This window comes from Alosa pseudoharengus, unplaced genomic scaffold (assembly GCF_046254945.1).
Source record: "Alosa pseudoharengus isolate Yale_2024_CS ecotype anadromous, Long Island Sound unplaced genomic scaffold, YU_APseudo_1.1 YU_APseudo_1.1_scf_4, whole genome shotgun sequence".
NCBI classification, from domain to species: domain Eukaryota; kingdom Metazoa; phylum Chordata; class Actinopteri; order Clupeiformes; family Clupeidae; genus Alosa; species Alosa pseudoharengus.
Window position 1 is genome coordinate 17,199,208 of NW_027468774.1, and position 23,620 is coordinate 17,222,827.

Below are 23,620 nucleotides of genomic sequence, written 5' to 3' on the forward strand. Positions count from 1 at the left end.
CTAAATCTGCCATTGAAATCGTGTATAGAGTCGTTTGTTGGGCTTAACATAATGATTGATGGCAGAGTTGCAACGGTTTGGCTTGAATTCCCTGCTACTTGAAAACAAATATCCTATTGCGTCCTATTGATTACAACAGATTATCCCGACCCTCGGACTGAGCACTGCGAACGGTGAGTGCCCAGACCCTACATTATAATGTGGGTCTGGCTCGCCAGGCTACTACCGGCCACTACACGTAGAGAATTTAATTGGTTTAATGTGTTTGCTGGTTGCCTGATTTGTCTAATGAAGGACCCAGCACAAACAGGAATGTGTGAGGATTAATTCAATAAACTACCTATCGCAAGCTGTATGTATCATGCCTATTTACCTAAAAGAGAAATCTGTACAAGTGAATTACCAAATCATAATTATAGGGTTCTATCTACGTTCTGAGTATGGTAGTTCTGAGATATTGAGCTTCAAAGTTGTAGGATTCCATAGAGTTATACTGATAAGCAGAACCAACCTCTTTAGATATAATGTTGAACCCAGAGCCATATAAAGGTACCTTTATATGGCTCTGGTTGAACCATGTTGTCAGCCAGGCTCCTTGCTAGCATGTTAACTGGTGTCTTTTGGCAATAGAGTTTCTGAACTAAAGACACAGAACAGTATGTAGCGCAGTGGTTCTGAGACATGACAGGTGTGGCACGACGTACAGGAGGAAAATTGTCTTTTTTGTTCGCATCTTTATCAAAGACATTAGCCTTTCTTTTTTGCCAATGAAGATTATACTGTACATTCAAAACAAAATAGCCACACACAAACCTGCTATGAGTCATAAACATGCCACATATGAATTAAAACAACATCAGATCCAGGGGACCGAGATGGGAAATGTAATGTGGAACCAAAATGCTAAAGTAATATTTTAACGTTAGCCTACCATTGCTGGGGTGATGGGGTCAGGTGGGGCTTGAATATTCCCCACCTCCAAAGTACCACTGAGAACCACTGACCTGGAAGGCTAGTTTGAGAACCACTGGCCTGAGAGGCTAGTTTGAGAACCACTGGCCTGGGAGGCTAGTTGAGAACCACTGGCCTGGGAGGCTAGTTTGAGAACCACTGGCCTGAGAGGCTAGTTTGAGAACCACTGGCCTGGAAGGCTAGTTTGAGAACCACTGGTCTGGAAGGCTAGTTTGAGAACCACTGGCCTGAGAGGCTAGTTTGAGAACCACTGGCCTGGAAGGCTAGTTTGAGAACCACTGGCCTGAAAGGCTAGTTTGAGAACCACTGGTCTGGAAGGCTAGTTTGAGACCCACTGGTCTGAGAGGCTAGTTTGAGAACCACTGGCCTGGAAGGCTAGTTAGAGAACCACTGGTCTGAGAGGCTAGTTTGAGAACCACTGGCCTGAGAGGCTAGTTTGAGAACCACTGTGAGAACCACTGGTCTGAGAGGCTAGCTACTTTAATTACACTACAGTATTCATTACCTACGTCTGGGAGATTGTGTGATGGAGCACCTGATACAGATCTGAGACACTTGGCAGAAGTGCAGTCTCCTGAGTGCTGTTCTAGTTTCACAATTCAAACACTGAGCAATCACCTTCCTCATCTGACTCCCTCCATCCCTGTTCCACATATCCTCCCTCATTCCCCATTCTATCCTTATTTCCCCTCATTCTTCTTCATTTCACTGTTCCTGCAGCCTGTCCTTTCATTGCCCCCCCTCTCTGTCCCATACCTTCCTTGGCGTAGTAGAGGATCTCCACCTTGTGCTCCTCAGAGCCCAGTAGCGCCTGTGCCAGCTGGCCCAGGGAGCTCTTCATGGTGCCCGGCCCCACCAGGAAGGGACAGGTGCACGGCTGCTGCATGATCTCCGCCCGCGAGAAGCCGAACATCTGGCAGAAGCCCTCGTTGCAGAAGATGATGCCGCAGTTCTGCATCTGGGCGTTGGCAATGAGGAACTTGCGGTCTGAGAGAAGCGGGGAACAGAGAAGAGGACAGTGAGACGGTGGTGAGATGGAGATGGCTACTGAGACAGTGAGACGGATGGTGAGATTGAGATGGCTACTGAGACAGTGAGACGGTGGTGAGATTGAGACGGCTACTGAGACAGTGAGACGGATGGTGAGATTGAGACGGTGGTGAGATGGATACGGATGGTGAGACAGTGAGACGGTGGTGAGATGGAGATGGCTACTGAGACAGTGACAAGTCAAGTGTAGTGAATGCAAGTCAAAGATCCAGTAAATATGTTCTTTCATTCATTTTAATGCCGATGAAGTACAGTATAGGTATGCATTTTCCTCAGCACATGAACTCCCTTTGTGATGTCATTAAAAACATATACTCTGCCAACTGCTCCACAAGGTGAGCGATAGCAACCCATAATTAGGCTTGGGTATCGAATATCGAGTATTGGTTGGAACCGGGACTATCTTTGCGATTTTCCCGGAATCGTTCAAAAGTTTAAATTTCGATTCCTACTTTCGATTCCCAGTCTGCCGACAGGAAGAAGAAACGTCTGAACACCAACGAAGAAGCGCATAGTTAATAGAATTAAAATTCATGGAGAAGGTCAGACTATTTCATTCAGAAAGCAGGGTTCCCGAGGATCGATCCTTAAAAAGTCTTAAATAGGCTACAACTGAATTTTCGAAAGAGAGGTATTAAATGTGCGAATGGGACCGCCAGCGAGTGCAAGAGAGCGAGTGATGTCTCCATCCAGTTTCGTGTATTGAAAACGCAATTGTATACGTGATAGGCTATTAGGCTACGGGAGGAAGTGTAGTGGTTACAGAGTGAAGATGTTTTTCACGGGTTTGGTTAAAGGTGTGAAAACGGTAATAATACAGTAGGCCTATGTACAAAATAATATGCCTGGCGTTTTCGTGGTGTAGCTGAGGCCTGAGAGATAGACAGGGTAGCCTACGTGGAATGAGGGAGCCTACGGTAGAATGAGCGGGAGAAAGAGTTGGTAAGCCAGTTAGCGATAGGTTGGCCATATGTTCGAATTTAGGCCGGACATATGGGTTTTAAAAGCCCTGTCCGGCGTCCGGCGCAGCCTCAAGCCGGACGTTTATTTGTTCTCCTTTTTGGAGTTGCGCTTGGCATCTAAAGTCTTTGCTCGGACGCAGCATCGTTTCACAAACTATGGACGCGAAGACTGCTGGTGAAATTATGTGCAGTGCTTCGCAATCAGGAGGAAATACTGTATACCGGTATGTTAAGTTGATCTGTTTGCATCTTTCCAGCGTGTGTTGCTGGCCTAGCCTAGGGAAGAAAATATCTGTCTAAGTTATAATAGCCTACCTGTAATATCTGCCAGCAGCTTGCTTGCCAGCGTTTCCCAGTAGGCTAGGCCTACTTAGCAAAAGTTGTGAAATATAACCGCATATGTTTTGAATGTCGGCGACTGCTACATAAAAATACGTGCGTTCATAATGTGCGTGCTTGAGATGAAACCAGCAGTTTTCAGCAGGATCATGCGAAGAGGACCTGTCTCTTAATTAATTTAAAACAAGTCAATGGTTTTACAATGTTTCAGTCAAGCTTTGGTTGGTTTAGATACAACTGGTATGCAAAATGTAAAGTAGTGGATTAACTTTAATTTGCTGTGCTGCATATGGACAATAGATGCACATAGTAAATTATATAAAGTAGGCTTATTAAAATATGTAAATAGCTTAGTTAACTTTGAAAAAAATATTTAAGGGAATCCAGTCCAGTGCACATGTCTTTGGCAAGTAGCCCTAGGCTACTACAGACACAGGTGAAGAACAGCCTCAGCAGTAAGCAAAACCAAATATGTACAGTACAGCCAGCTTCAAAAGCAAGCAGTCCAGACCCTAAAATTGGGCATTTATAGCTGTGAAGGTAATTCACACACAATTATTTTCTTTCGCCAAAATATTTTTGGTAACTTCTGTAGACATCCAAAATGGGGTGGGGGTTAAAATTAGTAGGAAAAAAAAACTATTGCATTAAACAGTCTTATATATCTTTTTGCCGTGGTATAGTCTTAATTTTCATTTAGATGTCTTGAAAAGGTCTTAAAAGTCTTTAAATTTGCACTTGGAAAATGTGCAGATACCCTGAGAAAGACCGTTGGTTAGCTAGCTCATTTAAAATATCCTAAACTTTTTTTGACCCTGCCTTTAAAAAAAATCGGAATCGAGAATCGTTAGGAACCGGAATCGAAATAAGAAATCGGAATTGGAATCGGAATCGTTCAAATTGAAACGATACCCAACCCTACCCATAATAGGAAACACAAACATAAACACATAAGACAGCAGAAAACATACAAAAAAGGAAAAAAATTCAAAGTCTAACGGTGTCTGTCTGTATCAGACTTTCCACTGACTGAAGTGAGAGAGCTGCTGTGGGAGGCCATCTCTCTCAGAGCTTCTATTAAGACACTGCTGCCCACATGCTGAAATTGCTAGAATCACTCATGCAAGTTCACAATTACAGTCAGCTGGAGGCACAGGGTTTAATTCCTGTCACCAGGGAGCCTGCTGTCTGATGTGCCTCTGACCCTGCTGTGTCACACACACACACACACACACACACACACACACACACACACACACACACACTCACACACACACACACCAGAGCCTCAGTCACAGTGAGGCCTGAATTTCGCTGCTATTTCTGGTGTCAAACTCCAGCATGCCAGACACCAGTCAAGTTGCCCCACTAACTGTTCCTCAGTGCAACAGCATCTGATAAATGATGTGTCCTATCTCTCTGTCATATAAATCTTTTTCTTTACTGCACCTCACTCCCTCCCTATCTCCATATTTCCCTCTGTGCAGTTTTGCATGTGATGAAGTAATGATCAGCAATGAATGGCCCAGTCATCAACCTCATTAGCACTGCCTTCCAATGCCATCCTACAGCTTAAGGTCGTTGCTAAGCATCCACGAAATGCCACTCCCCTTATATGAAACACTGGGAGGGTCAAAACACACAAGCATACACACGTACAGATAGACAAACATGCACATACACATACATACAGTACGTACATTCACATTGCACACACACAAATACACACATACGTACGAAAACACATAGGCTACACACACACACACACACACAAACACACACACACACACTCAGAGAGTCTTCTTTCACCTCTTACTCCCTCCCTTTCTCCGAGTCTAAGAGATGCAACAAAATCCCCAGAGACATGAAAGGAGGTGGCAGACATAGACATTATTAGGCTCTGGGCTGCAAATGGCCATGGCTATATCATCACAGATTCGGCTTCTGTGAACATTCCCAGCTATTTTCTCAGATCTCAGTTCTGCTCCTCACAATTCTCAACCCTGAATAACACAGAATCCATGTCCCCCATATCGCAAAATCATTTCTACATCATTTCTACTGTCTAATGTCTAAAGAAATGTAATACTTCTTATAACATGGGAGTACCTGTCACTTCCAAGTGATTAGGGATGTAACGATTACCGGTATAATGGTAAACCGTGATAAAAATGTTGACGATAATAATTACCGTTTTCATTTCAAACATCATGATTATCACTGTTGATTACTGCGGTGTGGAAACCGTGTGTTTAATCCTTCCCAGCTTCATCCGAGCCTGCTTTTGACATACAGTAGGCCTGGTACAATGGAACAAAACTGGTACCCTACTGATTCTGTTGTCTAATTGATGGTTTTAACTACGATTCAGATTAGGCTACACCTGATTTTAAAAGGCGGAACTTTTTCACCACAAAATGTGCACTGTATCATGTAGCCACTCTGCGTCTTTTTATGTCCGTGTCCACATTAAATCCATTCCACTCACGTTATCAGGAGAACACAGTAGCCTAAAGTTTTATTTTGAACGCTTACTTCTGTCTCACTTCAAATAACAGAAATAGCAAACTCCAAGTTATGGTAGGGTAAGTTAAGCTATAAGCACATAGCCAAACATGAAGAAAAAAGTGAACGGAACCCTTTTTGAAACTATTTCAGCTTGTGTAGGCCTATCATTGCTTTCTGAACATATTGAACACACTTTTAGAACCGCGATGATACCGAAAACCGTGATAATTTTGGTCACTATAACCGTGAGGTTAAATTTTCATACCGTTACATCCCTACAACTGACCTTACTGGCAATCAGACATGCTTTTAACTCTAATCTGGAGCAGATCCCACACTGGAAGGAGATATTTTTAACACTACCCCTGTGGTCTACAATAGATGCCCTGTCTTCAAAGAGAGAGAGAAAGAGAGAAAGAGGGGAAGAAAGAGAGAGCAGGAGGGAGAGAGTGGGAGGCAGGGAGGAAGGATAGCATGGCAGATCCACAGCAGTGATAATGAATGAATAAAATGAATGGGAATGAATGCGTGAGTGGAAAAACATGTGCCTTCTGCCTCTGTCCGCTAGGCTCATGGAGATGAAAGTCAGCTGATACGCGAAACGGCTGCCGGTGACAGAGGGAGGATGCCCTTGCAACACGGCCAACAGAGCTCCACACAGCTACCACCATACATGGCCATGACCAACCATTTCTGCTTCTAACCTTTCTTTGTGTGATACTCAGCAAATAGTCAAGGCTTTCAGGAAGATGCCATGTGCCTACTTGGCTGATATTTACACAAGGAATCTGTATTAGCCTGAGGAGCCTCCAAAACCCAGAAAAAAAAATATCGCTCAAAACACCGGCTTTCAAATATGACCACTTCACGGGTATCTTAAGTGCCGCTTTATTCAATGTCTTCTGCTCAGAGTAAGTGGGGAAATGCTCTTGTGAATTATTTACGTATAGTGAAAAAGGTTTGAACTAAGCTTGATATTACAGTTCCTCTCACTGACTTTGGTACGTTACTCAGATCAGGGATAAAACTGTTTGTTCAAGCTCCACATCATCTAGTCATTTATGCAAATGTCATAACAACCTCTCCTTGAACATTTGAAAATTATTTTTTACACATTCATGCAAGAAGATATATGTATAAGTGCCTGCTGTTTAGTCTTAGGTCCAATTCATCTAGGTATTGTATGAATTCATTGTGCAAGTCATAACGTGATAATGGTTAAACCATTACATGTCAACCATTGTGTGTCAACCATGTTTCCCCAGTTTCAAATTCAAACCTAGACTTATATTGATTACTGTTCTATATAATTTCTATTCTTGTTCTATTGCATTTTTCACCTTCATTTTCTGAATAAATGTGAAATGTCTATCATTATGACAACATTACTTGGCTCTTAAAGGATGTATGTGGTATGCAAGATGGTAATGAATTCATTTACAGGATATAATGTTATACTGATATAACATTATATAACATAAACAACAAAAGCACCTGCATGTGGTGGTATTTGTGTATATTGCTGTAATTAGTACTTACTTACATGAGTTAAGTTACTTACATAAACGCAACCATTTTTGAGGACTTTGTTGTGGACTTTTGGAAGTAATCAATTGTGTGGTGCTGTTTGTACACGTTATTTCTCAAGAAATGTACCAAAACGACGGAGGAAAACTATTCTATTTTGTCCATCCACGAACACGATCTAGTTCACAATTTGCATCTTGTCATAAATAATAATGGTCAAATAGTGGGAAATGCATGAAAAGGTCATATTTTCACCATTAGAGCCAACAATAAAGACAAATAATTATCTAATGCCACAATGCACCCGTGCGTAATGTAACTGCTGTGATTAATATAATGTCTTTATGGACCCATTATTTGACCATTTACAGGTAGTAGTACGATGCCATTTGTGAAAGAGTGAAGCACAGTTCTGAAAGACACTCAGAGAGAGAGAGACAGAAAGAGAGAGAGAGAGAGAGAGAGATGTAGCTGATGACGTCTGGCGTGAACATTCACGCGGGGACTTAATGATTTGCATCACTGGAGCTATCATATTTTTCCCCACTATAAAATGATATGCCTTTTTAAACTTTAGCTTTAGCCACTGTCCGCGCACTAGTCGTGAAGTGTGGTGTAAAACATTATTCCGTCTACTTTCACATTTTAAACCAGTAGAAAAGAAGAAGAAACTTACTTTGACCGTCAAACTTGCGGATGATAGTGTCCAGGTAGGTGTTCTGGAGAGCGACATGACCTCGTCTAACAGGCATTTTGTCGCTGAGAGTAGTGACTTTCCCAACACGAACTCCTTTCCAACTGCGACAAACACGTTGACTTCTTTCTTTTGGTTTTACATATAACCGACCATGAATACGTAACTGAAACTGTTTTGCATGGTGCAAATACAATTAGAGCAAATGTAGATGTAAAATGGCTAATTAAAGCAGCATTTGTTGACAAAGAGGCGCCACAGCGACCTGTCACAGCCACTGCAAGGATTCGTTGCCAGGGCGATCTAAGAGCCGTGCTTACGGGCAGGGAGGGAGAAAAACCGATGTCACGTAGCTAAAACTGGTCAGAAGTCCACCAGCCACAGCATCTTCCACGTTACAGCCCACAACTCGAAAATAAGTTTAACTAAAATAGAAAAGGCACAAGTTTTGCGCACCAAAAGCACACGTGCACACGTAGACTTATTATGTATGGCACATTACTTCCATAACGTGGTCGACGACGTCCAGTCTACAGAGAGATATCTAGTTTGTTACCTTTAAAGACTGTAAGTCGACGCTGACCAAATTACCGACCAGATATATCATGCAAGGTGCGAGTGTCAAAATATCGCCTCATGCTTTTCTCCGTCGACTTCTTAGTACAGCCATTACAGAATGACAGGTTTTGTGGCGCATGGAAGAAATGAGACGTCATTAGACGCGGCTGCCACTTTTGACAGAGAGCAGAGACACGCACATCGCCTTCACTTCACATCTCATCGCAACACCCAAATCTCAAAATAGACCCCCCCCCCCCCTCTTTCTCTTTCTTACGCGCGATCATGTGCATCAAGACTGATAGTCTAATCATGTATGTTTTCTAAGTAAAATTGTGTGTATGGTTATTTTATCTTCCGCACCTTGCTTATATAGCCTACATGTTATTATGTCTTCGACAAGTTAGGATAAAGCACTCTATTGTTTTTCTTTATTGCAAAACACTGTTAACCTAATCGCGTTTTGCGTTTAAGGCTACCAGTTTTAAAGTTTGTGCTGCGCTTCACAGTATAAGCTTTACCGAGTGACAGCTGACGAGAGACAGAATGCCTAGGAGGAGAGTCTGATAAGAAAATGAAAATGAAAATTATGTTCTACTCTTGAGTAGATAGTGCCGATTACAAGCTGTCGTTAGATTTTTAAAAATGAACATGGTTAACAACACCGTCACCGAATATATTGTTCAATCCACAAACAATGATTTCACACTACGATTTCTATGTCACTGCTGCCTAATGAGGTATAATGTTACAGAGGAGGAGGAAAGACAAAGGGAGTGGGGATAACAGCAACAGCAAAACTAACACTGTGTTTATACTTGGTCAGAATTAATATACTTTACAGTTGTGTAAATGTGATTCAACCCACCAATTACAAAAAAAAAAACACTTCACACACACACACATACACACAAACACACACACACACAGAGAGAGAGAGAGAGAGAGAGAGAGAGAGAGAGAGAGAGAGATGGTTGTTGCAGTATTAAGGTAGCAGCTGAGGTGAGGGAGAGTGAAAATGGAAATGTGTCAGGGAAGGACAGAGAGCTAATGTGGGCATTGTGAGAGTGGGATGGGGGGGCAATGTGCTTTAACTAGTGCATGTGTTTTGTGTTAACAGATATTGCATCACCTTTTTTCAGTTGTATGTGAGTGTTGTGTTGCATGGTTTAAATCTGTGCATGCTATATTGAATCTTCCCCGTGTTAAGGTCCAAATAAAAGCACTAAAATGTGTGTGTGTGTGTGTGTTTACGAGGTCAGAGGGTGTGCTAGAGGGGTCGTTGCCAAGTAGGGATAGCCATCCTGTGTTTTGTCTTCATGGTCTCGATGAAATGAAATGCTAAATTTAGCTACCAGGACCACATATCTTCTCTTACCCCTTGAGGGCAGGTCCAAGTTTGTCTCTGTGTGTGTGTGTGTGTGTGTGTGTGTGTGTGTGTGTGTGTGTGTGTGTGTGTGTGTGTGTATGTGTGTGTGTGTGTGTGTGTGTGTGAATGCACATGTCGTTATATGTGTTGCATGGTACAAAGTATACATGTTTGTATGAGTGTATGAGTATAGAGGTTGTGTATAGTTGATGTTTACTGGGGGACCAACCCATATCCCTATTAGCCTATATGTGTGTGTGTGTGTGTGTGTGTGTGTGTGTGTGTGTGTGTATGTATGTATGTGTGTGTGTGTGTGTGTGTGTGTGTGTGTGTGTGTGTGTATGTATGTATGTGTGTGTGTGTGTGTGTGTGTGTGTGAGAGAGAGAGAGAGAGAAAGAGAGAGATATTCTGTCTCTGTGTGTGTATCCAATTAGTAAACTTGTGTTTGTACTGACCATAGCTCATACTGTGTAAGCTCCTTTCCAATCTTTGAGGAACACAGAGATCCTATATGTGCCTTCACACCTTTCCACTATCACACACACACACACACACACACACACACACACACACACACACACACACACAGTCTTCACTCCATCAGTTCCAGTAAGACAGTGGGAATCATGGTGGGCTTCCCAGTGCTTCTAGTAGCTGTGGAGGGGCAGACAGTGAGGGCCGCTCCCTGCTGAAGTGGTTTATCTGCCATGCATTCTTCCAGCCAGTCTGCCCCAACCAACACTGAACTGAGATTGGCAAGCAGAGCAGATAAGAGTCTCTCTCTCTCTCTCTCTCTCTCTCTCTCTCTCTCTCTCTCTCTCTCTCTGTGTTTCTCTCTCTCTCTCTCTCACACACACTCACACACACACACACATCATACAACATCACACATATCACATGGCATCACTATCATCAGCACAGACAATTGATTGACACAAACATTTGTTGTCTTTCCTGACACCTTCATCCATGGAATATTCTTGCTTTAAATGGTTGACAAAGGCACTTTTGTGATTGCATTTAAAAACATAAGTGTGTGGAAGACCATGATTACTGTACATGCATATGAATATCATTGACTTGGGCACTTTGTACACAACCACACGGTTCACGTGTGCACATGTTTGAAAAACGTGAACGCAGAAAGTGTGTGTGTGTGTGTGTGTGTGTGTGTGTGTTTGAGTGTGTTTGTGTCAGGGGGATAACACAAACTGACAGAATAGGCTGATTACCCCTGAACCAAGTGCATTATGGGGGCATGGGAGTGGGTCCACGCGGGGCTGTTGAAGGTTGTCCCGGGGTTAACTGTAGGAGAGGAGCGGTCTGATTGTGTATGGTGAGATGGGGGGAGGGAATGGTCCTCAAGGCACCCTCACTCTCCGTTATCTCCGTTCACAAAGCAGTAGGGCTTGGACTGGACTCCGGGCCAACCTTGAGAGCCTGTCCTTGGGAAGCGGGCCAAGGTGTTTGATCCACTCCAGTATCACCGCATCCCACTGCCCAGACCCCTTAGCGGCATCACTCACTGGTTTATAATTTCCCACCAGACAGATAGAAATGCCCGCTTGTCCCCTCACACCACACAAGCCTTCGGGGTGAATAAGGTTAACTGCACAAACACCCTCTCTATGTCACAACAGATTAGATCAATGCAACTATGTGTGTTTGTAAAAATAAACTAAGTGTTCTGATGACTTTTTACAGCTGTATAAGGATGAGGTTTTCAACCTAAAGCTGCACAAGACCACTGATCTCAAAAGACCAATAGGTGATGGATTACCTGGATTGATAGGTGATGCCACATTGGTATGCATTTGTCTTGGAACCACTGGAGAAACTGAGCCAGGCTGAGCAAATCACCGCACAGTTTTTGCAGAAATATATTTAGTATGTTTGTGGGAATGTAGTTTATGACACTGCTACAATGTAAAAAATACAATGCCAACATCACAGAAACATGTTAACATTGTTTGTTATCATTGAGAAAGCTGTGAATTTTGCATTGAAAGGTAGGGTAGGTAAGTGATGCTAAACTATTTCTAACACATAACACTTTTTGTAACATTTAGCGAATATCTCCTTACAATTGGATAGATAGATAGATAGATAGAAAGATAGATAGATGGTCTTTGGTTCAAATAAAATGTAGGTTGTTTTGGACAAAAGTATCTAACAAACGCAACGCCATCTAGCATCGCTTATCCTACCTTTAGTCATTGTTCACAGGGCAAGAACATTCGGCTACTCGATCCAGTGTTCTTGATATTAGTGAGCAAGATGCATGCCATAGTGAACGTAGTCCAGGCAACTCCCTGGACCTGAAAGCACTTCCTCTCATTCTTCACTCACTCCTTTCTCTTGGGGAGCAAAGGTGTTGATAGATATGGATGTCATCCACACCTTCTCCACACGTTTCCCCTCTGACAGCAAGAGGCACACCTGCCTCTCAGGTTCTCCTAATCAGACAGAGAGGCCTGCTGGGAAGCCCTGCTCCGTGCTGTGTGTCAATCAGTCAGGCCCTGTTCTGTGCCACGATGCACAAACGCATGTGGAGGAACATGTTGGTTTTCTTTATCACTTTACCAAGTGGCACCTGATAGTCTGGGCCAGTCCACAAGTCAGTCTACATGTACGCATAAAATGTCTACAGTGAAAAGATGTTTGACAGGGTTTCTATGTACGATTGGTAAACTACCAGTAGTGTGTGTGTGTGTGTGTGTGCACTCAAAATACAGATATTTCAACATTTTATCTGTTTTTATTTCTTGTTAATTCTTCATAATAATATACCAGTCTCTACAGTCCACACATACACATTATTTGATGCAGGTTATTGGTTTATGTCTCTCAGTGGAACAGTGCATCAACAACAGAGAGAAGAGTAGCACCACTTTGCCCCAGGAGGTATGGGGGCGTAGAGAGCTTGCACATCAGCTATATACGTCACACACATGAGAGGATGACCAAAACCTCGACAACGCAAACCCCAAAAAAGCACTAACAAGCAATAAAACATGACATTGAAACGGAAACAGGAAACGTCAGACAGGATGCATTTCATGAAATAATAAAAAAAAAAGAAAGCTCAGCACCTGTCTGTCCACAACAGGCAAACGGTGAGGTGGAGAATCAAAAATGTGTTAATTGTTAGGACATTCATTTGCCCAAGGTAAGAATGTATTAATGTTCATCAGCAAATTATTAATGTTCATCGAATGCTCAATCAGCATCTCACAGAAACAAAATGTAAACATGTTAACATACGTTGTATGACAAGGAACTCGCACATGCTTCACAAAAAAAACTTCTATCTGAACACAACACTGTACTGTAGACACTAGTTTTTAAAGGGAGGGAGAGGTGTGAGGATGATCTCATGATGGTGCTTTCTCATCTGTGGGAATGCAGTTCTCTCCTTGAGAGAGCTGTCATCAAGACAGCACCCATCCTGGAACAAGCACAATCACACACACACACACACACACACATACACACACACACACATACACACATGTACTCAATTACACACACACATGCACACAAATACACACACAGACAGACATGTACAAGCATGAACATACATTCACAAATACACACATATCCTCACTCATGCACACACACATTGACACAAATCTACACGGATAACACAAACACACAGCTATCTCAAGAACATTCTCCTTTGTGTCTTTCCCTAATCAGTCAGACACTTGAGTGATGGGACAAAGCTATGCAAGTGTGTGTGTGTGTGTGTGTGTGTGTGTGTGTGTGTGTGTTTGTGATGGAGAGCTCCAGAACCAGGGTCGTGTGAATAGCTCACAAGACACCTCCCTCCCCCACCCCTGTATTACATACTAACACCCGCTGCTGTAAAGCTGCAGATAAACACACCACACCGCACTTGAGGGAAGACAGACAGAGTGTTCTCAGACAGCAACAAACAGAAAGTGAGAGACTGACAGAGGAAGAGAGAATGTGAGAACACAACCCCCAACCATGCGATGCCACAGCAATGGTGTTAGATTAATAGATGAATGAATTACATGGTGGATGATATCCACTAGGATACTCCCTTTGGCAACTCTGGAATGTAAGGGGAGTATGTGTATGTCCATCAATGGCCCTGACAAACAAGCACACCATATGCATTTATCTCCACCTAAAATCCACCTCTTTCTACATCTCTACAGAGCAGCACCTGTAGTTCTCCTTCTCTCTCCCCACCCACCTCCCCATGCCAAACACCTACACAAGAACCACACACCCTCAACCGTCATCCCTGCTAAGGACCGAACATAAACTACTTATCTTTGTCTGCTCTCCGACTAGGAACACTTTCTACGTTTTCAAGACTGGCACTTGGCTAAGAGTTTGACACAAATACTACAAGGCCCAGCATTTAGTCTGGCCATGACAAGCCCTCCAAATAGGGAGCTGTTTGCGATTTTTATAACTTATTTAGTGCCATGCTACCAACGTTATCTTGGTTGTATCACAAAATATTTGGTAAAATTGCTAAGGAAGTAAAGCACATTTTTCCTTCATGTTCTTCAACTTTAATGCTATGGTTAATGTTAGGTGCATCTGTATGATGGCAGATGGGGTGGATCTGTGAAGTGGGGGTAGTTGTTATTATTCAATAGAGACAGGCTTGGTGGTTTCAGTCTGATTTTAGTTCAGTGAGATAAACAGAGAGACAGAGAGATAGAGAAAGAGAGAGAGAGAGAGAGAGAGACAGAAATAGGGGGAGAGAGAGAGTATGAAATCCAGAGACACTAAAGAGGCCACAGAGCTGTCTGCTGTGAACAACGGGCCAGTGTGCTCTTCATGTCCAGTAGTCCTGTGTGCACGCTCTTAGGGCAGTTCCTTCCGCTCAGTGGTCGACTCCTTTATTATCTGAGGGACAAAGAAGGCAGAGGGTCAGTGTCAGCCACACAGTGGCAGTTACAACAAACAACTTTGTGTGTGTGTCTTTCTACAACAAAAGACACACACACAAGAGACATGAGGGCAACAATTATGACCTGACCCCCTCCCCAGAAATGATACAGTCATATTTAATGTCTAATGTCTTGCTTTTTTGAACTGCACTCTTACATTTACGTTTACATGTATTCATTTGGCAGAGGCATTTATCTAAACTTACAGCAATAGAATAACATTTAAACAGCAGAGTAGACATAAATCCATCCAAACAGAACAAAAGGGTTAGATCATATTGCAAGCTAACCCATCTGGCATGTCTCCCTCTGGTGGTAATTTTAGGAAATACAAAGAGAACATTTCTATGGATACTTTTTTCACCGGTGCTCAAGTCACCAGCAGAGTCACAGTTAGTGGATTTGTCTTTGACAAAAATGTCCTCTCTAACGCCTCACCTCCCCATCGCGAGTCTCCACGGTCCGCACCACGATGCTTCTCTTCACGTGAGCCTCTGGGGAGAACTTGGTGTCCATGGGAGTGTCTGCAGAAGAGAGAAAGAGAGAGAGGGAGAGAGAGAGAGAGAGAGAGAGAGAGAGAGAGAGAGAGAGTGAGAAAGAATACAACAATACAGGAGTCTAGGGAATAGTATATGGATATACAAGATACAGTGAGTACTGTACATATCCCTGTAAAATAAATGTCAAATGATTAAAATGTGCACCATAATTGTATTATTTCTCAGTTGAATGTCAGGTGAAACACTTGGCTAGGTCATAGTTTTCACTTTTATCTTCATTCGAAACTTTTGTATGATTTTGTTCTTTGGACTGCAATGTGATCCTCTGCCAAGATCTTCTAGAGGCATGGGAGTCATCTTGTCAGACAGTATTTTTGGTATCATGGTGCCATCTATAAATGTCATTGGACGGTAACACAAATACTTACATAGTGCACTCACAGAGACTTAACTGATCATCTGTTAAGATTCCAGTTCAGTATGTAAAATTGTTGTTGAACAGTTACTGAACAGCAACTCAACCAAAGCCAACTTCTAACCTTAACTTTACCATATGTTGTCTTAAAGTGGCAGTTGGCTAGCCTAGAAATCTAGACACACCCTAGCGGCAGCAAATTACATTTGCTTCCAGGGCTAGTCTAGCAACTCTCCGTTGGCTTGTGAGCTCGAGAAATAAACTTCTATCAGGCCAATCAAATCGTGTATCGTTAGGCGGGCTTAACATAATGATTGATGGCAGAGTTGCAACGGTTTGGCTTAAATTCCCTGCTACTTGAAAACAAAGAAGATGGATGTTGCTGTTGGCCAACAGTGTGACACGAGTTAAGCTTGTTTTAAGTTGGCAAAAGTTTGAACTAGCCAACTAGCTCCGCTGGTGGGAAAACGCATGGGACTCAGCGCTGTCCTATTGCGTGCAGAGGGAATTTGAAAGACAACCGATTATCCCGCCCCTCGGACTGAGTACTGCAAACGGTGAGTGCCCAGACCCTACATTTTAATGTGGGTCTGGCTCGTCAGGCTAGCAGTTGGCAAGATTTTTTTGATCATATTCACTAAAACCAGCACTATGCGCCGACAAAGCAACATAAATCAGCCAGTTTTAGAAAAAAGCCCGCACTTCTTCCTCCACCTATCTGTTATTTGTTTTGCAAAAATCCACAGCTTCCGGTTCTTCTGGTCCAATCAGAGCAGGGCTGTGTGAGATCTGACTGTCAATCACAGTCTGGTGCAGTCTTGTGCTCAATGACGAGCACAAACTCGATGAGAGGGTGCTCGTGGTAGTGGGGGAGAGGCATGAGATTTGTAAACATTAAAAATTTTGGCTAAGTCCCCTCAATCTGTCAGACTTGCCAACTGCAGCTTTAACAGAGAGTCAACAGACCGATTGCTGATAATCTGAGCATCTGTAGACTGTTGGTGGGCGGACTATCCAAGTGAAGTGTGACCCTATGCATTTATTGGGGTACTCCTTGACCAGGTTCATACCCAACATGGACCTCATCTGAGTCAAACTCATTTAGTTTGATCTCATCATCTGACTAATATTCACTAATATTCACTAACACTTTCTTGAATTTCCCCTTGGGGATCAATAAAGTATCTATCTATCTATCTATCTATCTATCTATCTATCTATCTATCTATCTATCTAATATTCAATAATCACTTTTTTTGCCAAAGAAAAGAACATGACAAGAAGCCAGATAAATACTTCGAACATACAGTAGTTTTTATTCCAATGAGACTACGACAAATTTGAAATCTTGAAATCTACGACAATTTTTTAAAATCCATTTATTTATTTATTTTTTTCTTTCAAAAAGCCTACCTCTGAATTGGAGATTGGCGAAGCTCTGCACAGGAACAGTGATTCTGCAATCAATAGCCATGGATCAGAACATTTCACAAGAACCAAAGCTGAATTATTGAATCTTATTAAAAATCTTATTAAAATTTTCAATTTTACTTTTAATGTGTGAAAGGTGCATCCTGATTTGAAACACTGATCTGATGTTCTATCCATCTCTGATATGCTTTCTTCCCCTACTCCTTCTCTTTCCTCTTATTCTTCTCTTCTCTCAACTCAACTAATATCTCTCTTCTTCTTTTCTTTTGTTCTCATTCTCCTCTCTGATTCTTACCACATGTCCCCTCTCTTTTCCACTCCTCTCCTCTCTTTTCCACTCCTCTCCTTCCTTCCTTCCTTCCTCACATCTACACTTCTCTCTTCTTCCCACCTTCTGTCCCATCTCTCCTCATCTGTCCCCTTCTCTTCTTTCCTCTCCTCTCCTCTTTTCTCCTCTCCTCTTTTCCACTCCTCTCCTTTTCTCACATCTACACTTCTCTCCTCTCCTCTCCTCTTCCACTCCTCTCCTCTCTTTTCCACTCCTCTCCTTTCCTCACATCTACACTTCTCTTCCACTCCTCTCCTCTCTTTTCCACTCCTCTCCTTTCCTCACATCTACACTTCTCTCCTCTCCTCTTCCACTCCTCTCCTCTCTTTTCCACTCCTCTCCTTTCCTCACATCTACACTTCTCTTCCACTCCTCTCCTCTCTTTTCCACTCCTTTCCTTTCCTCACATCTACACTTCTCTCCTCTCCTCTTCCACTCCTCTCCTCTCTTTTCCACTCCTCTCCTTTCCTCACATCTACACTTCTCTCCTCTCCTCTTCCACTCCTCTCCTCTCTTTTCCACTCCTCTCCTTTCCTCACATCTACACTTCTCTCCTCTCCTCTTCCACTCCTCTCCTCTCTTTTCCACTCCTCTCCTTTCCTCACATCTACATTTCTCTCTTCTTTCCACCTTCTGTCTCATCTCTCCCCTTTTCTTCTTTCCTCTCCTCTCCTCTCTTTTCCACTCTTCTCCTCTTCCTACCTTCTGTCTCCATCTCTCCTCTTCTTTTCTTCTGTATGCGTACGTCTCCTCTCACCTGCTCTCCTCGCCCTCCAGCAGCTTCCTGTAGGTGGCGATCTCGATGTCCAGGGCCAACTTGACGTTGAGGAGGTCCTGGTACTCTTGCAGGTGCCTGGCCATCTCCTCCTTCAGGCTGTGGATATCGTCCTCCAGGCGTGCAATGCTCTCCTGGTAACCAGCGGTCTCCATGGCGAAGCGATCCTCCATGTCGTGCAGCTGCCTTTCCAGAGATTCATTCTTCATCCAGACACAGACAGAGAGAAGTACAAAGTCAGCACTAGTTACTAATGGAGCAATAAGTAAAAACAGGAAAGAGATAATTATGAAAAGAGAGAGAAAGAAAGAGAAGGAGAGAGAGAGAGAGAAAGGGTGTATTTCTTGTCCTTTTTAAGGCTATGTAATGACTTCATTTCTACTACCCTAGCCTAGCAAGAACAAATGCCTAAACACTGACACTTTAGGAATAAGAGAGAAAGACAGAGAAAAAGATGGAAGGGTGAATATATATATAGAGAAATAGAACAAACCAACACAGATCTCTCTTGAGAGCTATACTTTCCATTCACAAGGGATGATGATCATCGTACTCACAGTACCACGAAGAGCTTCCAGGTCACAGGTCATCACCTGTACTTGTCGGCGGTACTCATTGGCCTCCTGTTTGGCCTGTCTCAGAGCTTCTGTGTTGCGATTGGCTGCATCAGTCAGATCAGTAAACTGTCAAGGAAAGGCAAAGAAGCTTCCATTTCAAATGCCCATGTTTGAGCTTATTAACACACACATGTGTGCATCTTTCAGGATCAAAGACATGACTTCTACATTCCCTGTGGTAGGCGTATACATGTGTGCGTGAAGTTTGTAGCTTACCTTTGATATTGTGTTGGGTGTATGTGTTGTTGTTGTTGCTGTTTGTGGATGTGTGTAGAAATGAGAAACTCTATTTTATCTCCCCTGTGTCCAGTGTCACTCTGCTCACCTTAGAGCGGTACCACTCCTCGGTCTCGTGCATGTTGGAGTTAGCCATGGCCTCGTACTGGACTCTGATGTCCCTCAGCGCAGCCGTCAGGTCGGGTTTGGACATATCCACATCCACATGAACCTGCTGGGCCTGCTGCTGCTCCTGAAGCTCACGCAACTCCTGCAGGGAGGAGAGGAGGAGAGGAGAGGAGGAGAGAAGAGAGGTGAGTTTGAACACTATTTTATTACAGTGAAAAACACTTTACTTGACAGTATCAACACATGAACACATGACACTGTCATGACACATGAAACCCTAACCCTAATCCTAACCTCTAATCCTAATCCTAACCCCAACCCTAACCCTAACTCTAAACCTCACCCTAACCCTAAACCTACTCCTAACCCTAACTTGTTGACAAAAAACAATTGTCACTTAATAACAGAAGCGTTATGTCATAAACGTTTATGACTTGTTTATGACACGTTCATGACAGTGTCATGTCACTCTAAAGTGTAACCAAGAATTGTCATATGCTCCCACAAAGTTACAAAAAAACTAGAATCATAAAGTTTACAACCTCCCATCAACCAAGAGAGAGGATGGGAGGTGAGGAGGGGAGAAAGAGCTGTGACATGTAGGAAAGAAGAGGAGGCCAGAGAGAAGGGAACGATGGATATGGAAGGTATGGAGAGAGAGAGAGAAGATAGAAGGAGGGAAGAGGAATGAGGGCAAGACAGCAGAAAGCAGTAGCAGTAAGTGAAAGCCTGGCAGTGGTGCAGGCATCGGTACAAACCTCCTCGTGGATCTTCTTGAGGAAGTTGATCTCATCCTGCAGAGCATCAATCTTCCTCTCCAGCTGCACCCTGTTCATCGCTGCCTCATCCACATCCTACAAAGAGAGAGAGGGGGGGGGTAGAAGGAGAGAGAGAGGTAGAGATGGAGTTGGTGCTGCTGAATAAAGGCTTGTGTTAGTGTGCACTAGTGCCTTTGTCGTTAAAGGTGCCCATGCATCTTTTTTGTCACATTCAGCAATCATCTCCTCACGACCGCTAGCTGCAAACAAAATCAAAACCATGCATGGAGTTTCTAAGGGAATACTGAAGGGAGGGGTGAACTACCTCTCTGGTGTGTTTTGTTTGGTCCTTGGTTAAAATATGTACGTTGTTTTGGAGAAAAGCATCTGCTAATAAATGTAAATATAAACATAAACATTAACAAACGCGAAACAAACGCACGTACCACTTTATAACTGTATAAACAATTAGGGGATATAGTGTACAGATATGTATAGTGTGCATGTATGTCTGAGTAAGTCAGTATGTATCTTTGCCAGTGTAAGATCACTCACCAGCCCATCAGCTCATGACAAAGCATCATCATCTTTTGGCTTACAGCAGGCCTTCAAATTACAATACTGTGTGTATTTGTGTGTGTGTGTGTGTGTGTGTGTGTGTGTGTGTCTGTGTAGCTGTGTGTGTGTGTCTTTGCGTGTGTGTGAAGAAGAGAGGAGAACTGGCACTGTAGTCTGAGTGTACTGTGTGCATGTTTGATGCTCACCTGTCTGAAGGTATTGAGGTTGTTCTCGGCCTCCTGCCGCAGAGCACTCTCATCCTGCAGCCTGTGGGGACAGAACAGACTGAGGGTCATCTCAAAACTCCACCTTAAGCTCTGCCATCAAATCTGCCATCAAATCTGCCATCAGCCACACTAAGCTCTGCCATCAAATCAGCCATCAAATCAGCCATCAGCCATCAGCCACACTAAGACCCTTTTGAGATGCAGCAGCACATCTTCTTACACTGGCTCTGGGAGCATGTCTTACTCCTACATACAGTATGCACACTGTGGGTGTTTTATACATATATTGTGGGGCTTTTGTGTTTATTCAGATAGGACAGGGAATAGTGACAGAAAGCAAGTGGGAGAGAGAGATGGAGTGGGACCAGGAAATGAGCCCTAATGGGCTGTTTATGCGCTGTAGCGTGCATGTGAGTGTGTGTGTGTGTGTGTGTGTGTGTGTGTGTGTGTGTGTGTGTGTGTGTGTGTGCATGTGTGTGTGTGTGTGTGTGTGTGTGTGTGCTCATGTTTGGCTGTGTGATTATCATCATTCATGAGCCATTCATCATCTCACTGGCACTACCCGAAGTTCCCACGGGGTGGAGTATGCATGCATGCATGAACACACCACACACACACACACACACACACACACACACACCGAACACACACACACACACACACACACACACACACACACACACACACACACACTCACACTCTCACACACACACACACACACACACACACACACACACATGGGTACAAAACTCTATCTATTCTAAGAAATGGAATTACTATCTAGGCTACCTTTTACTCTGCATCTCTCAGCTCTAGCCTCTGCACTTTAGATATAATGTCTTGAGGAGCTTATTAGCTTAACTCCAGGTAATTCAGATCAGCTGCAGAACACACTGTACAATCCAAAACCTTGTACCTTGAAATCTACAACAACTCTTTTTTCTTCCATGACAAAGGTTCTCTTTAAGCGTATTCAATCTCTTGCTCTATGAAAATGATCCAAATTGTCTTCAACTGATGCTACTACAGTTTTCTGTCTCCACCAGATCTAAGACACCTCTAAGGAAAATTGTCTCTCTCTCTCTCTCTCTCTCTCTCTCTCTCTCTCTCTCTGTTGTCTATTACTAAATCTTCCCCTTCCTTCAGTCCTACAGCCTCTCAGATGCTGCCCAGCACTGTTGAGGAGACATTTGTGCATCTTACTGAAGAGGCCAGCTGTGTGAAATGGATATGGTGTGGACTTCGCCTGGCTGTGTCCCTAGTGGCAAGGTATGGAAACACACTTATGAGTGTGACAATCAGAGTCCAACGGGGAGTCGGGGGGGGGGGGGACATGTTCTTGACTTAAGGGTGCCACCTCATGACCCCCTACGTTAGTTTTATGGAGAGGCAGATGCAGCTGGCTGGAGGGGGATGACGAGTTCAGCCCTGGTGGACAACAGGACATCTGCCGTCCCCACCACACGTCTGTCTCTGTAGAGGGGCTCTATTGTGTGTCCGCCTCCCCTCGGTCCCCCACGCTCTCCTCATTCATAGGCTAAAAAGGAGCAGGACTTGGGCGAGGCTCAAGTTTGAAAAGAACAGGAGTGAGAAAAGGACTGCTCGAGCCTCAACCCCCTTCGTGGAACATGGCGTTCCTTTCACTTCACCTTTCAAGTGAAGACATTCCAGCACTAAGAATTCTCTCTCCGATGGGATGCCATCAGTCAGATGGACATATGTGACTACTGTGACAGAGGTCTTTAATTTGATACATTTAACTTTAACTTAACAATTCACATAATTCACACAATTCAGACCCAATCAAGAGTCCTGTTGAACAAGCAGATTTTTGACCATGATACTTGACTTATGCTGCATATAACAGCCATCTCCTATGAGTCTATTAACCCCCTCCCCCCTACCCAAATCTATCCCCAGCTTTTTTCCCTTTTCGAAGCACAGCCGCCAAAAAGTTAATCATAGTCAATAGACTCTGTGAATGAATCCTTATTTCCTCTAAAGTGTAAAATCAAAGTTCCAGTGTCCTCTTATCTCTCTATGCTCTATCTCTCTCTCCATCGCCCGATCTCTATCTCTTTTGCCTGTCTCTTAGACCTTTAATCTTTGAGATCTTTGAGACACAGACTGGCATTAAGATAACAAGACCCAGGCTAAAACCCACCATAAATAGATTGAACTGATCCAGAACATCTGAGATAACACATGCAAGAGCCAAATTCCCCAGTCCCCCGCCCCCTCACCTCTGCTTGAGGGTGGCCACGTCGGCAGCCAGGTTGTCCCTCTCAATCTCCAGCCGGGCCTTGCCGGCGCCCAGGCCGTCCACCTGGCGGCGGAGCTCGCGCAGCTCCTCCTGGTAGATGTCGCCCAGGCGGCTGGGCTCCTTCCCACGCAGCTGGTTGAGCTCCACCACCAGCATCTTGTTCTGCTGCTCCAGGAAGCGCACCTTCTCGATGTAGCTGGCGAAGCGGTCGTTCAGGCCCATCATCTCCACCTTCTCGTTGGTGCGCGTCTCGCGGTACTGGGCCTTGAGCAGCGAGTCCGTGGAGAAGTCCAGCCGCTCGCCGCTGACCGGCGCGCTGCCCAGCGACATGCGCGAGGCGGTGAGGGTCATCGGGCTGGAGAGCGAGAGGTGGCGCGGGCTGGCGTGCAGCGAGAGGCGCCCGCCGGACAGGCGAGCCCCGACCGAGGTGCTGCCCTGAAGCCCGAAGCGCCTGCGGTACGAGGACAGGGTCCGCTGGGTCTCCAT

The 23,620-nt window shown here is 43.9% G+C and overlaps 2 protein-coding genes across 3 annotated transcripts in view; both read right to left on the bottom strand.

Annotated features, from left to right (window-relative positions):
• The window catches only part of kcnh6a (potassium voltage-gated channel, subfamily H (eag-related), member 6a), a 40,417-nt gene extending 31,641 nt beyond the window's left edge, over nucleotides 1–8,776 (bottom strand). For both annotated transcript variants that reach the window (XM_076265048.1, XM_076265047.1), the window contains exons 1-2: nucleotides 8,035–8,776; nucleotides 1,729–1,959 (exon numbers count right to left, since the gene is read on the bottom strand). In XM_076265048.1, coding sequence (XP_076121163.1) covers nucleotides 1,729–1,959; nucleotides 8,035–8,110 — 307 coding nt within the window. In that variant the 5' untranslated portion in view covers nucleotides 8,111–8,776. The remainder of the gene's footprint in view (nucleotides 1–1,728; nucleotides 1,960–8,034) is intronic.
• A 6,055-nt stretch (nucleotides 8,777–14,831) lies between these two features.
• Nucleotides 14,832–23,620, bottom strand: gfap (glial fibrillary acidic protein). Its single transcript, XM_076266795.1, has 9 exons — nucleotides 23,115–23,620; nucleotides 20,851–20,911; nucleotides 20,087–20,182; nucleotides 19,309–19,470; nucleotides 18,924–19,049; nucleotides 18,349–18,569; nucleotides 17,246–17,289; nucleotides 15,356–15,441; nucleotides 14,832–14,873 (listed from the first exon to the last, which is right to left on the bottom strand). The coding sequence occupies exons 1-9, from the start codon at nucleotides 23,618–23,620 to the stop codon at nucleotides 14,832–14,834; spliced, it is 1,344 nt and encodes a 447-aa protein (XP_076122910.1).